This window comes from Glycine max, chromosome 2, assembly GCF_000004515.6.
Source record: "Glycine max cultivar Williams 82 chromosome 2, Glycine_max_v4.0, whole genome shotgun sequence".
Classification (NCBI taxonomy): domain Eukaryota; kingdom Viridiplantae; phylum Streptophyta; class Magnoliopsida; order Fabales; family Fabaceae; genus Glycine; species Glycine max.
Genome location: NC_016089.4, coordinates 31,420,309 through 31,435,634, shown reverse-complemented (window position 1 = coordinate 31,435,634; position 15,326 = coordinate 31,420,309). Strand labels below are relative to the sequence as shown.

The window sequence follows — 15,326 nt, the reverse complement described above, 5'->3', positions numbered from 1 at the left end:
GTTTATACTTCTTCGTGAAGCCGAGAATGTTTGTCATGAGTGTCGGCTAATAGTAGCCGACGCACACCACTTATGTTGCATGAGAGCGTCCCCCTATATGAAGGCCTTAAATCCCTTCGTGAAGCTCTCTTATGACATAGTCTATCTTTTGGTTGTTTAGGAATTTTAACAAGGGTGTTGTCGACCCTCTTTTGAATAGCCCGCCATCAAGGATGACATAGTAGTTGGTATTCCATTTTAGGCGTTGGGGTTCGTTCTCATCTGGTGGCAGCACCCCCTGAATTAGGAAATTCTTGTAGGGGGTCATTCAGTTTGGTTTCTCCTATTCTCCGACCATAACTTCCTCAGTGTCTATGGTGGGAGTTTAGAGCATTTTATGGATGATAGTCTTGAGGTGTCAAGTCTTTTTGGTTCTAGCCAGCTTGGAGAGCAAGTCTACTATGGTGTTGCTCTCCTTGGGTATGTAGTACATCTTAAAGCATTTGAAGTTGTCAATGAGACTTTTGGCAATGTGGTAGTACTTGAGCAACACTATTTCCTTGGGTCTGATATCTATTGGCAACTTGCCCCATGACAAGTTACGAGCCACTGTAGCTTCATAGCTTCTTGGCTTTGACTTTTCTTGTAAGTTTTAGACCTACAATAAATGTCTCATGCTCAGCCTGATTATTTGAGGCTTTGAAGTTGAGCTTGAGGGCCTGCTCTAGAGTGACATTGTCAGGGCCTTTGAGGATGATTCTTGCACTGCTCCCCTTCACATTGGACGCATAATCAATGTAGAGGCTCCACCAGTCCTGGGTGGTTTGGTCGTTTCTAGCGAATTCTACCAGAAAGTCTGTCATGAACTGTTTATTCATGGGGCCGTGGGGTTCGTACTATAGATCAAACTCTAAAAGTTCTATGGATCATGCTACAATCCTCCTTGCCAATTCAGGCTTTCACAAAACCTATTTGAGGGGGTAGTTCATCTTTCACAAAACTTTGAAAGTTCTCTAACTACTTTGTGTCATTCTTCTCCCATCTTCCTATTCTGTTGTGACACCGGCTTGGCCTGGGGACAGATGGCAAGCTTGTGGCAGATAATGTTGGGGTGGATTCCGAGCATGTTAGATGGCTGCCAAGCGAACGGGTCTGTGTTCCTGTGTAGGACATCAACGATGTGTCAATGCTCATGGCTGGTGAGGTTCTTGCTGAGTTGTGTGCATTACCCGGGTTTATGTCTAAGCTGCAGCTTGACAAGTTCTTCGATAGGCTTTGGGCATATATCAGAAGTGTTGTCGTGCAGATCTACATTGTCCAGGCTTGCCTGGTAGGCTATCGGGGCTCAGATTGGAGACCCTTTGTCCACAATCATGACTTGAGTGGTACCATTTGTTGTGGGGTGAGGCTTGGCAAGCTCCCTGGTGGGAGGATAGGGTGCCACTTTCAAGCTTTCCATGTAGCACTTCCATGTAGCACTATCGTGCCTGCTTTTGATCTGCCTTGACAATTACGATCTCTCCTGTCAGGGTGGGGAACTTCATCTTCAGATGCAGTGTAGAGACAATGGCTCCGAGCTCATTGAGCGTTTTCCTGCCAATCAAAGTAAAGTAAGAGGTACTTGCATCGACGATTAAATACCTAATTGTAAAGCTCCTCGAGAGCTGGCCTTGACCGAATGTGGTCATTAGGTCGAATAGACTCTGGTCTTTACTCTTTCTCCAGCGAAGCCAAAGAGTGGACCGACATGAGGCTGGATGGTGTCAGGAGAGACTTCAAGTCTCTAGAATGTTTTCCAATATAAGATGTCAGTGGAGCTGCCCTAGTCAATAAGGACCTTAGACACCATGAAGTTGGTGATTACGATGGAGAAAACCATGGGGTCATCTTGGCTTATAGGGTTGATACCCTTGAAGGTTCTATCAATGAAGGTGATAGGAGGAAGACTTCGTGGTGATGATGTATCGACATAGTTGATGTCAATGTCTCAGATAATGTAGAGGTGACGCTTGCAGGATTGGCTGGACTGCCCTTCGTAGGAGAATCTGTCCCAATGGTGTTGATTACATTGTTTGTTTAACACTTTTTTTAATATTTTTTTAATTTTGGATTAAAACTTATCAAAAAATACAAATCATAAAAGACACTCATTAAATAAAAAGTAAGACTTCAAAATTTTATAATTTGTAATTATTTCAACCAAACAATTTTAAAAAATTTCAGAAAAAATTATTAAAGAAGTACATATAACGTTTCTCAAACATATAAAAATAAACATTCACAACGTTGTCTAAGCAAGTGCGTGAGATGTTGTAATTGTATTTCAATTCTTATAATAAATAAAAAGTTTGAATAGCTTTTTAGTTCTTGTAATTTAGCATTTTTTTGCTTTTCATTCATGCAATTTTTTTTTGTTTTCAATCCTTGCAAATTATGCTTGTTTTATTTTCAGTCCTTAAAATGATTTAGATAGTTTTTTTTCTATTTAAAGTATTATCTAAACTGCTTTAAGAAAAAAAAAAACAAATACAATTTGTTAGCTATGACGAACACACATGTAAGGTTTTGGGGACAATTGCCCCACATTTTTTTTATTTGTATGTGTAATAAATTTTTTTCACCCCCATAAAAAATAGGTATTGCCCCCTTTAAGACAACTTTCTTTTAAATGAACGTATAAAATGAATCAAAACAAAGAATAAATTCATACTAATTTCACTACTTTATCCTTTTAATTTTTGATAATATTGATAATAAAAAAATTATAGAATATTTTTGAAGTATGAAAAATACTAGATGACCATTGTAATTTGTATAAGTTTAAACATTTTGAATTTCTTTTGTCATAACATTATGTATTTTGAAAATTTTGTGATATTTTTATTTTGCAAAAATATTATAAAGTATTGGTTGGGTTAATTATGTTTTTGGTTCCTAAACTTTTTGTAAAATTCCCTTGTAGTCTCTAAACAATTTTTATAATATTTTTGGTCCCTATAATTTCTTTCATTAATAGTTCTAGTTTCTATTATCAAGCAACAATGTTAATTTATGACATAACCAATCACATTAACTTGTCACACCATCAAGCCGTGATGACAATTAGGTGTAATTCTATGAGGAATTTAAAATACAATTTATAAAAAAAATTACACATGATTGTTCCATCAAACCCTTATGATGTGATAAGTTATTATGATGCTAACATGAATATTACATTATCAATTAATATTGTTACTCAATAACAAGTATTAAAACCATCAAAGGGGAAGAGTAAAAGTATAAGGACCACACATACTAAAAAATTGTTTAAAGACTAAAAGTAAAATTTGTAAAAAGTTTTGGAAAAAAATATAATTAATCCTAAACTATTTCTTGGTCCTATGAAGATTTTTTTTTGGATTCACAGTTATTTTCAAGGACTAAAACAATTTTTTTCTTTAAAAAATTAAAAATAAAAAATACTAAATCACAACAACTAAAAAGTATTTAAATCTAAATAAAAAAAAGGAAAAAAAAATTCTTTTGACACCAACAAACTGACAAATTGAGAGACATAGAAAGAAAAATAGATAAAAATAAGAGTTACTAATAAGATGTTTAAAAGAAAAAGATGTTAAAATATCACCACTCAAAAAATAAACATTGACATCAGTACTCCATTTACTAAATTGATAAAATTTCAGCATTAAATTGATAACATTGACATTATTAATTATTACTCACAACTAAATGAATTAATGTATAACTAGCTAGTACTAGAGGGAGCATCAGCATCAGCACTGATTAGCCAGCAGCAGCAATAGGTTCTGGTTCAGTCACCAAAGCACCACCCTCTTCAAGGACTAAATAATTATATTCTTTAAAAAAACAAAATAAAAAAAATACTAAATTACAACAACTAAAAAGTATTTAAATTTAAAAAAAATAAGGAAAAAAAAATCTTTTGACACTAACAAATTGACAAATTGAGAGACATAGAAAGAAAAAGAAAAAAAAATATTAATATAATAAATAACGTGATCAGTTAAAAAAAATAGATAAAAATAAAAATTACTAATAAGATGTTTAAATGAAAAAGATGTTAAAACATCACCACTTAAAAAATAAACATTGACATCAGTACTCCATTTACTACATTGATAAAATTTCAGCATTAAATTGATAACATTGACATTATTAACTATTAGTCTCAACGAAATGAATTAATGTATACACCCACTCACTCTAGTTAGCTAGTACTAAAGGGAGCATCAGCATCAGCACTCAGTAGCCAGCAGCAGCAATGGGTTCTGCTTCAGTCACCAAAGCACCACCCTCTTCCTCCTCATCACCCAACTCTTCTTCTACTGAGTCCCTTGATGGCTTGAAGTTTGGCCAGAAAATCTACTTTGAGGAAGTGAGTGTTGCTGCAGCAGCAGCAACAACAACTCAAGGGGGCAACAAAACAAGAGGTGGGGTTTCTGCTTCAAAGAAGGGAAGGGGTGGCTCAGTGCAAGCTCCTAGGTGTCAGGTTGCGGGCTGCAAAGTAGATCTGAGTGGTGCTAAGGCTTACTATTCTAGGCACAAAGTTTGTGCCATGCACTCCAAGTCCCCTACTGTCACTGTTGCTGGTTTGGAGCAAAGGTTTTGCCAACAGTGTAGCAGGTCACCTCTTATCTCTTTCTCTCTCTCTCACTTTCTACTTTTTTATTTATTATTGACTTCAAAAAGAAATAAAAAAATCTTCTTTTGTTTTTTTTTTTTTTTTAGTTGGCTTGTTATATTGGGTAGTTCTGCTTCTGCTTTGGTTTATTTTCCTCATCTTACTCCTTGGTTTCTGCTATTTTTAGTGTTTTTGCTATTTTGGGTGCTTTTGGAATACTGCTATGCTATTCACACTCTCTTTTTAGAAAAAAAAATAATGGTTTTTGTTTTTCTTTCCAATTTTTACATCCTATTCTTTTGTGGTTTTGGCTGTATCTTTTACATTGCTTGTTTTTCATTTCAGGGCTTTAATCGTGCTGATTTTGTTCTCTGTAGATTTTTTTTATTTTATTTTTTATGTTGATTGCGTGTAATGAGTCATGCTCTTCTCTTACTTCGTAATGAAGTGTGTGAAGGTTTGTTTTTCTATGGTTTCTAATGCTGCTTAATGATTGGAGAATGGTTCACGTTTCTGGTTTGATGCATCTGTTGGTGCTGTGAGTTGTAGATGATAGCATAACCATGGGGTTGTGTTGTTTATCTTGTAGTTAACTTATGGGTAGTGATTTCCGAAGGAATATGCTTTAGAAAACAATGGTGCTGTTGTGAGCTTGTGTTGTTTCCCCCTTCCCCTTTCATGGTATCATGAAGTGCTCATTAAAGGAAAACGGAGCTACTAGGGTAGGAAATAGGTGTAGAAATGAGTGCAAAACAACAACTAAGTTGCATAACATTTAAAGCAATGTAGAGTGGACTCAGATAAATGAAAAGTTTAGGATTCTGTTTTGACATACCATGCCTTCAAGAGTGTCAAGATTTGGAACAATAAGTCCATAATATACAATTTTTTCCCTTTTAATTTGTTATGTGAAGTTGATATTGTCCTTTTGTTCATGAGATGATACCTCTCTCATGTAAGTTCATTCCATAAGAAAAGTGCTTTTTCCCCAACATTATCTTATGCAGATCATGCAATGCCCCCATAAGGTCATAGGGTCTGATGTTGTATCTTTGTCTTGCTGGACAATGCAATCCATGGTAACTTGCTATTGTGACTGTTAGATAACTCAATGGGACTTGAATCAGTTAATTACAGAAATAACAGTTAGAAACTGTTATATGTTTAACTCAAGCTTGATTACAACTGAAATTACTTTACTCCAATTTCATTGTTGCTAGCAAATGCTACAGGGCATTTTAGGGATTTGCTTAATGGCAAAATGTCCCTAACAAGTGTGTAATTTTGGAGGTGGATGGTTATCATTTTTTGGGTGGTTTTCTGACTGTAAGATGCAAAATCTGGCCTATTTGTTTGCAGTATTTTTTGTGACAATAAGAATGAGGTGAAACAAAAGAGCCATTTGAGTTCTATGATCTGTTGGACATTGTGTAAAATGTTGCAGATCTCTTCCGACAAATGTCCAAACCAATTACGCTTATTGGGTTTGAGATATTTTAGAGAATGATTCTCGTCCTGCAGAGCTAAAATTTTCAAATTAAGATGCAACCTCCCTTTGCCAACTTGTTCTCTAAGTTCCTATTGATGGTCTGGTCTTGCGGGATCCATATCGTAGATCATTTTAGAAAAGAATCTCTTCTAGATGACTTGATATTGAACATTATATGTTGTAGACACATGTGACCTTCAATCCATTCAAGATGCAACATGTTCTCAGGGGAAAGATAGATCTCATTGACTGACAATTATGGGATGTTAATTACTTATGTTGAATAATGATGTTTAGCAACTAAAAGGTGTAGGAAATTTCTGGATGCTCTCCCAGTATGGATATAGTACTTGTTGAGAACTATGGCATAATTCTTGTAGCTAACCCCTTTGAATGTGAAAAAAATTGTTTGGTTGTTGATTGCTGCTCTTCTGTTTTATGGCATGGTTGGAACATTTTTTTTTTTATCATCTGATGTGTGGTTTATTGGTAATTAATTGAAGTTGAACTTTCTTTCACTGGTGTAAAGATGTAGATGGAATGGTGTGTAAGGAAAAATTTGATGGCTACTTAGTATGAAAAATTTGATGAAAAGTACCACAAAAATAGACATGGCTGATTTCCATTTGATTTTTTTATAAGTAATCTAATTTGTTAATTAGCAGAAAGCCTCTTCTTTGATTTTGTGCAAATTCATTTGTAATGTTTTCATATCACATAGCACCGGTCGGTGTGTGAATGCTATTTACAATTATTAGACTTGCAGGTTCCTTTCCACAGAAGCTACATTGGTGTATATATATATATATATATATATATATATCTGTCATTAACATATTCTGTGTTTCTCTACTGTGCTTAACTCAAGTTCAAATGTTTTCTTACTTTACAATGAGTTTAAACATGCCTTGAGGTAACGTGCTAATTAAGCTTTATCTGGGCTTGTAATAGGATGTTATGATATTCTATAGTTGTTGTGACCTTAAATTGGAATAGTATTAACATATGGTGTTAAAAAATTTCAAATGTTGCTCTCTTTTCTCCAAATCTCATTTGTCAATTCTCTGAGGCTATGATGATCTGGAAAACTTGTGTTACAATGGGAGTTTCAAGTTTCAACTGCTTTGGGGTTTATCGGCAGTTCAGCACAAGTCTATGAATGTGGTAAGCAACCACTGTTGTTGTGGAGCTTGGATAGCTCTCTGATGGCTGTGAACAATGAAGTGTAACTTTTATCCCTTTTTGGGCTTTTTGTCCCGTCAAGGGTTGAAAAGGATTTTATTGCACATATTTCATACCAATTTAAGGTGCATACTATTTTCCATAATGAAATTAATCAGAAAGAGGGATCAACAAATGCATAGTGCTGTTATGAATGTTCAAGACAGTGGATTAAAAAGGTTTTGGAGAGTACAAATGGGCATTTTTCAGAACTACTAATTTCCGCATTGCAGATGAGCATATGGTATTTGGTGAAACAAAAGGTCATCTATTCTTATTTTGGTAACAGAGTGAATCTATATTTTAAGGTTTGTATCTTGTATTCAAGCTCAACGACTTCTCTTTCAATTATGCTAGTATACTGTATAAATTGTACTAAACATAATGTTATCCCTCTTAGCAAGAAGCGAGCGAGAAATTTTTGGTATCTATGTTTTAGTACTGATATCCATATTGAAGTTGAGTTCGAAGTATCTTGGTACCATGGGATGTTCCCTGATTGCATGTTGAGAGGATTTTTTGCTGATGCTATCACAACCCTTGTATCCAATGCATTAAGATTTCTGTAAGATATGGGAATTGCATCTTATGGAAATATACGTATGTTCTTGGCTTTATACATATTAGCTTTGTTCTGTACTTTTGTCACAGTTAGGAAGTATGAGTGATAAATTCTCTCATTTGTAATGTGATCATTTAATTTAATGAAAGTATAAAATACTTCAAATGCTTCCAATTCTGTGGTAATAACAAATCAACAGCATTGCATGTAATGATTAGAAGCAATTTTGTCATGTTAGAAATTCTCAAATCTTGTGTCATTTCGTGTTTTCTTTTGTAGTATACTTTTACTTAAACTTGGTAGCAATTATATTTCAGACATCTTGTGTCTGATCATACTCTCTTTGTATATAAATCTGGAAGCATTTATACTTCAGAAAAGCTAATATCCTCTTTCATGGCCCTTGCCCAGGTTTCATCTGCTTTCTGAATTTGATCAAGGAAAACGTAGCTGCCGCAAGCGACTTGCTGGCCATAATGAGCGCCGACGAAAGCCCCCACCAAGCTCCGTATTAACCTCTCGCTATGGCAGACTCTCTCTGCCTATTTTTGGTTAGAAATTATCAGTAAAACATCAATTCCAAACCACTCTCTCTGCTTTATGTATCCCTAGGAAGCATCAATAATTTCAGTTTTTGCTATTGCATATAAAACATTCAACTGTTTCCCTTATGTTTAACAGATAACAATGGTCGAGACGATGGCTTTCTGATGGAATTTGCTTCATACCCCAAGCTTACTTTGAGAAATACATTGCCAACTCAAAGATCAACTGAGCCGGCTCCAGGGAACCATGCTGCAACACTCACCTGGCAAGGAGGTTCAGACACTCCATCTGAATTTTTCCTGCAAGGATCAGGGAGTAGTGGTGGAACAAGCTTCCTTAGTTCAAAACATCCCTTAGTGGAAAGTTACACTGGAGTCACTGACTCAAACTGTGCTCTCTCTCTTCTGTCAAGTCAAACCTGGGGTTCCAGAAACACAGCCCCAGCAACAAGTTTTGAACTGAACAACAACTTGTTCAATTTCAATGGGACATCCATGACACAATTTGCTGTGGCGTCTTTGCAAGCTGCAGCCATCCATCAACTTCCAAATGCTACCTCATGGTTGTACCTAAAGGGAGTTGATTCTGGTAATTGTTCGCCTGAGCGTGTCCCCAATCACGGTCTTGCTCAAATTTCTCCCCCTCTTCATAGCCATGTTCATAGTGAGCTTGATGTGTCACAGCAGGGCAGGAGGCATTACATGATCTAGGGGAGTCCAGGGCCTGTGAGTCTTCTCACTGGTCTCTTTGAAGCCCCTTCTTTGCTATCAGAAAGTATGAGGGGAATCTGTGCCTATTTGATCACCTAACTACTAGCATTTTGGTTTCTTTGAACTTAGAAGTAAGGTGGGTATATCCTTCCCTTGTTTGTGGAACATTGAAAATTGAAACATCCTTATTTTGGCTTGTTTGAACTTATAAGCAAGGTAGGTAGCCTTGTTTCTTTGTGGTACTTTTCAGACATTACTAGTTTGGTGTTGGAACTTAGAAGCAAGATGGGTAGTCTTGTTTTATTTTGTGGAAATTTCAGACCTGTATCATTTGAATGTGGGTATGATTGATGTTTTATAGCATCTACGTCTGTGATTCCACTGAATGCATATTCCTTATATTGCTATAGCTGTGCTAGAACTACTTTTGAGTTTTTTTGTTAGAATCTATAGATTAAATGATAATAATAAGTCTTTTGGTATTAGGATTAGGATTATGATTTTTAAAAGACTTTTTTTTTCAATAAAAAATATATAGATTAAATGATAACGATAAGTCTTTTGGTATTTAATTAAGTTTTTTAAAATGAATTTTCATGAATTTCATGCGATCTTTTAATATGATATACAAATACCGCACCTATTAAACAATCTTATCCAATTTAGATTTTTTTTTCTCTTTTTTGTTGGTTGTCACACCTTTCTCTATCCCATCACACATGTTCCATTCTCTCTCTCTCTTTCTCTCTCTCTCTCTCTCTCTCTCTCTCTCTCTATATATATATATATATATATATATATATATATTGCATCTTAAGTTTACCAAACAAATAATGAAGACAATAATTTTGAATCAAGAGCGAGGACAAGAAGATTCTAAAGCATGGAGGATTAGTTTAGAAGAAGATAGTACTAGAATTAACTGACTTAAAAAAAGAATAAAGAAAAAAAGTGTGATGGAAAAATGTTCTTGAAAAGCTTGTCCATAAAGAGAAGACATTAATTAAAAAAGTGTGATGTAAAGTAATTTTATATTTTTATTCAATTACAAATCATCATTTGTATGATTTTTAAAGTGATTATCATAAAATTCAGTGGATTTATCATACATGATAGATTGTGGTTGGATGACAATAAATTTATTTTACACTATTGGTGCATTGCCTAGTTTCTCTGAATCATATCGTATCTTTATCATTTTTCATGGACTCTTGTAATTTTGAATGTTTTCTAAGAATCTTGAATCCTTACAAACTTTTAAATTCATACAATCCTTTCAAATATTTTAATTTCTTATGTTATAAATTCATTAAAATTCAAACTATAAAATCTTAATTACAAAAATCTTTTAAAAAGTTTTGATAAGTCATAACATTCTCACATAGTTTTTTAAAATGCATACAATTTTTTATGTCAAAATAGTCTTTTAAAATTTCAATCCAATATATATCCCTAAAAGAAAATAAAAGATAAAGATGAAGAGTAATTTTTTTCAAACTTACTTTTGGAGTAACATGATTTCTCTCTCTCTCTCTCTCTCTCTCTCTCTCTCTCTATATATATATATATATATATATATATATGTTTTATATAGTGGGCTTTGCCACCCATTACATCAACTCCCTAGCGGATCCTCCTAAGCCCAAAAGAGAAAACCACAAGAGAGTTGCTAGGTGCACCCAGCAAAATTGTTGGTGCACCCAACAATTATGTGAATGGGCAAAATTGTCCTTGTTTAAAAGTTTAAAAAATAAACGCGCCCATTCAATGTTGCTTCTTCCGTGAGTGCATCCATCTACCATGTCTGCTCGTCTTCTTCGCGCTTCTCCTTGTTCTCCGTGCCTCGACTGCCATTTTCGTTCGTTTTGGGAGGTTTTTTGGTGCCATTTCTGTGTTTCCACCGTCGAGGTTAGTACCTCCTATCTCCCCTCCCCTTTAATGTCCAATGGTGATTTAGTTTAGGATTTTTTGGCTGTAGGGTAGATGACTTCATTTCTCTGCGAGTTTGTCTGCAAAAATGGTGAAGTTGGAGCGTTTTCCGTTTACGGAAGAACTTATTCCGTATGAAGGAAATTCTTCTAACAGAAGAAGTTTTTCCGTAATTTCCTACGGAAGAAGGTTCTTCCGTATGAAGTAAATCTTTGTATGGAAGAACCTTCTTCCGTATTAACTTAGGGAAGAACTTCTTTCGTAGACTCTTACAGAAGAACTTCTTTCGTATGACTCTTACGGAAGAACTTCTTCCGTAAGAAGGTTTCCAATTTTTTTTTATTTTTTAATAAATTTTTTTTATAAATTAAGTTTTATTTCTTTGTTTTGATTTATAATAGGTATATTTAGTTTTTTAATAATAAAAAATTGTATGCTTGCATGGTTGTATGTAACAAAATTTATATTAAATATTATTTATTTTGTTTTTTTTATGTTTAATATATTTGGACAAAAATATTTGTTAGGGTTAGGGCCTAGGGCTGAGTGTGTAGGGTTTAGTTTCTATAGTGCGTAGGCCATAATGCGTAGGGTAGTGTAATTAGGGTTTCTAATGTAGGGCTAAGGATTTATGTAGGTTTTTAATTTTATGAATAATTTGACCAAAAAAAACTACATGTTCTTCATGATGTGCAGATCATGGTTAGAACAAGAGGATTAGATCGTTCCTTAGCTACTAGGGTCATAGGCAGAGGTAGACACGATGAGCATCATGTAGATGATGTTTGCCGGCGTAGGCCGACCGCATCTGCCCGTAGGCCACAGGTACATGTTGCTAGGGTTGAGGATGTTCCTTAGGTGACTGAGGATATTCCTCATGTGACTGAGGATGTTCCTCATGTGGATGAGGACATTCTGACTGCGGACGTAGATGCTGCAGACGTAGCTGCTGATGGTGTTGAGGGATCACCTGCTGAGCATGGCGAGAGATTCCCTGGTGGGCCACATGACACATCATTGCTGACATCATTTGCTGACCATGTGGCATATAGTATCTGGTGTGGCGAGGTATTTTAATTTGGACGTGTTGGTAGTTGATAATTTTTTATTTTTTGTTGTGTTGTTTGTGATAATGAATGTCTAATTAACTTTTATGTTGTGTTATTCAACTCAGGAACGACCTAAGTTGAAGCTGACACTCCCACGGTAGGAAAGTTGATAAATTTGGGAGTCCAGCACCTGAGATTGAAGGCCTTGTTGCCGGCACCAGATTAAGGCCACTGATTAGGTGTTCTGTGGTCACTGGGGATCCTGGACTTATATCCGCATTTGCAGAGAGGTGGCAAAGGGAGACCAGCACCTTCTACCTTCCAGTGGGGGAATTGACGATCACACTGGACGATGTGGCATCTCTCCTCCATCTTCCCATCACAGGGGCATTACATAGGTTTGAGCCTCTGGGCATGGATGAGGCGGTCTTGCTATTGACGGAGCTTCTAGAGGTATTTGGCGAGGAGGCTCGAGCTGAGACCATACGTGCTCATGGGGCTTACGTGCGACTGTCATGGCTCTGTGAGGTGTATAAGAGTAGATGCCAGGCTTGATGTTGGATTGTAGCGGCTCGTGCTTACCTCCTCCACCTGGTGGGTTGTACTTTTTTTGATAATAAGAGTGCAACCCATGTTCATGTGGTGCATCTGGAGGGTTTTCGAGACCTGGGTCAGTCTGGGGGCTGTGCCTGGGGAGTTGCCGCGTTGGTTCACATGTATGACCAACTAAATGATGCTTCCCAAACCCCACACGACAGATGGGTGGGTACTTGACGCTATTACAGGTAAATTTTAAAGTTCGTAAACAGGTTTAAGTTGGAAAATGAATTTTAAAGGTTTTTTATGTTATGTTCACTTTATTTGTGTAGTGCTGGATATATGAGTACTTTCCAGTATTCATCAGTGCGTCACTGATGATGCGTACGCTGAGACTACCCCACGTGCATCGAGGTGGCTTACGACGAAGGTGCACATAAAGGGAATCAAGGGAGCGCCGTACAGGGCACGTTTAGATGCTCTGAAGATCACAAACGTTTCCTGGTTGCCCTACAGTGAGCACCAGGCAGTTAGGGGCTTCGAGCTTATTTCATGCTACCAGGGGCAGCTTAGATGGGGTCATGTTGTGGTCTACATCTGACTAGAGTGGGTGGTACGACAGTTCGAGTACATCCAGACCATCCCTCTGCTGCCGGTTACTGCTTCGTTGTCGTATGACAAGATAAACGAGAGGTGGATGCATTTCCGGGACCATTTAGCACCCGCGAGAGAGATTTGTGTTGTCCCTAGGCAGGTAACAACGAACTACATGGAGTGGTTTTTCCAGATATCTCACCTATTCGTCACGCCGACCCAGGAAGGCGATGAGCCCAGACAGCCAGTTGCCCCAGATGTGGATGCATACGTCAAGCCACATGTCCCTGAGGTTCCAATCGCAGCTGATCTCCCCAGACATTCAGTGGTATTTTAATTTGGTTTAGTGTTTTGTAATTCATTTTTTATTTAATATTTTGTAATAACTGTATTTTTTTTACTGTCACAGGTTGCTTGTGAAGGTTGCGAAGCAATCGCAGAAAGGTTGGAGCGCGTGCTCAACCTTAGGATGGTGACTGCAGGAACAAAGTTACATAACATCATAGAAGATTGCTTGCAGATCGCTAAGGGTGAGGCCTCTGATGGAAGTCTTAGGGCACGACGTGGATAGTGCATAGATTAGTTTTTGATATGATGTGTATTATTTTTGTATTTGATAACATTATTATAATTGTTACATTATTTTGGTAATACAATTTTTGTAAATTATTTATTTCATTATTTAATTTTCCGTGTAGTGTTTATGAGTGACATCATCAATTGTTGAAAATAAAATCTAATTATGCCTAGAACTTAAAAGCACAAAAAATAAAAAAATAAAAAGGATTTGGATCGTTAAAAGTATGACTAAGTACCTGTGTTCGGCGTTTTTATAAAATTATGTGTGAGTCGCCTAAGACATTCAAGGGACTCTATTTGTATTGTTTGCACGTCAAAGAACTCAAAATAAATAATAGTGTGAACCAGTTCCATCGAGTTGGACCTAAAAAAACAACCACAAAATAAAAAAAATTGGATTTTGACCCTTCAAATATGTCTAAGTAGCCCTTTTCGAAGTTTTTTTAAAATTATGTACGAGTCGCCTAAGACATTCGAGGGGTGCTATTTGTCATGTCTGGACGTAAAAAAAACAAAAACAATAATATTGTGAACCGGTTCCATCGAATAGGCCCTCAAAAAACAACCACAAAATTTAAAAAAAAAATGGATTTTGACCCTTCAAATATGTCTAAGTAGTCCTTTTCGGCATTTTTTTTAAAATTATGTGCGAGTCGCCTAAGACATTCAAGGGGTGCTATTTCTCTTGTCTGGATGTCAAAGAAGACAAAAAAATAATATCGTGAATCGGTTCCATCGAATAGGCCCTCAAAAAACAACCACAAAATAAAAAAAAAATTGGATTTTGACCCTTCAAATATATCTAAGTAGCTCTTTTCGGCATTTTTTAAAAATTATGTGCGAGTTGCCTAAGACATTCGAAGGGCACTATTTGTCATGTTTGGGCATCAGAGAACACAAAAAAATAATATCGTGAACCGGTTCCATCGAATAGGCACTCAAAAAATAACCACAAAATTAAGAAAAATTGGATTTTGACCCTTCAAATATGTCTAAGTAGTCGTTTTCGGCGTTTTTTTAAAATTATGTGCGAGTCGCCTAAGACATTCGAGGGGCGCTATTTCTCATGTCTGGATGTGAAAGAACACAAAAAAATAATAATATCGTGAATCGATTCCATCGAATAAGCCCTCAAAAAACAACCACAAAATAAAAAAAAAAATTGGATTGTGACCATTCAAAGTATGCCTAAATGTTTTCGGATTGCGATGTATATTATTTTATCATATTAACTGACGTGTCGATTCCGATTCTGATCCCGGTCCTTAAGCCATGTTTTGGACTCTTATGAAGTTTGGATTAAAAATGTGAAGCCAAAGAAAAAGAAATAAAAATTATAGATTTTAAAAAATAAGATAAGTAAATGTTTATGTTTTAAAGTAAGAAGATCAAAATTATATTTAAGACAAAAAGAAATTTGATGTTTCTCTTTTTATTATTGGAAGTTAGGTCCAAGAAAATGTAAATGGTATCTTGTATTTATTTA

The 15,326-nt window shown here is 35.9% G+C and overlaps 2 protein-coding genes across 2 annotated transcripts; both read left to right on the top strand.

The window, feature by feature from the left end:
• Nucleotides 1-4,089: 4,089 nt before the first annotated feature.
• Nucleotides 4,090-9,557, top strand: SPL9A (squamosa promoter-binding-like protein 9a). Its single transcript, NM_001367935.1, has 3 exons — nt 4,090-4,626; nt 8,308-8,447; nt 8,578-9,557. The coding sequence occupies exons 1-3, from the start codon at nt 4,265-4,267 to the stop codon at nt 9,150-9,152; spliced, it is 1,077 nt and encodes a 358-aa protein (NP_001354864.1). The 5' UTR covers nt 4,090-4,264; the 3' UTR covers nt 9,153-9,557.
• Nucleotides 9,558-10,952: 1,395 nt separating this feature from the next.
• Nucleotides 10,953-12,685, top strand: LOC102661872 (protein MAIN-LIKE 1-like). The gene is made up of 3 exons (XM_006575915.1): nt 10,953-11,060; nt 11,940-12,139; nt 12,292-12,685. The coding sequence occupies exons 1-3, from the start codon at nt 10,953-10,955 to the stop codon at nt 12,683-12,685; spliced, it is 702 nt and encodes a 233-aa protein (XP_006575978.1).
• The last annotated feature ends 2,641 nt before the right edge of the window (nt 12,686-15,326 follow it).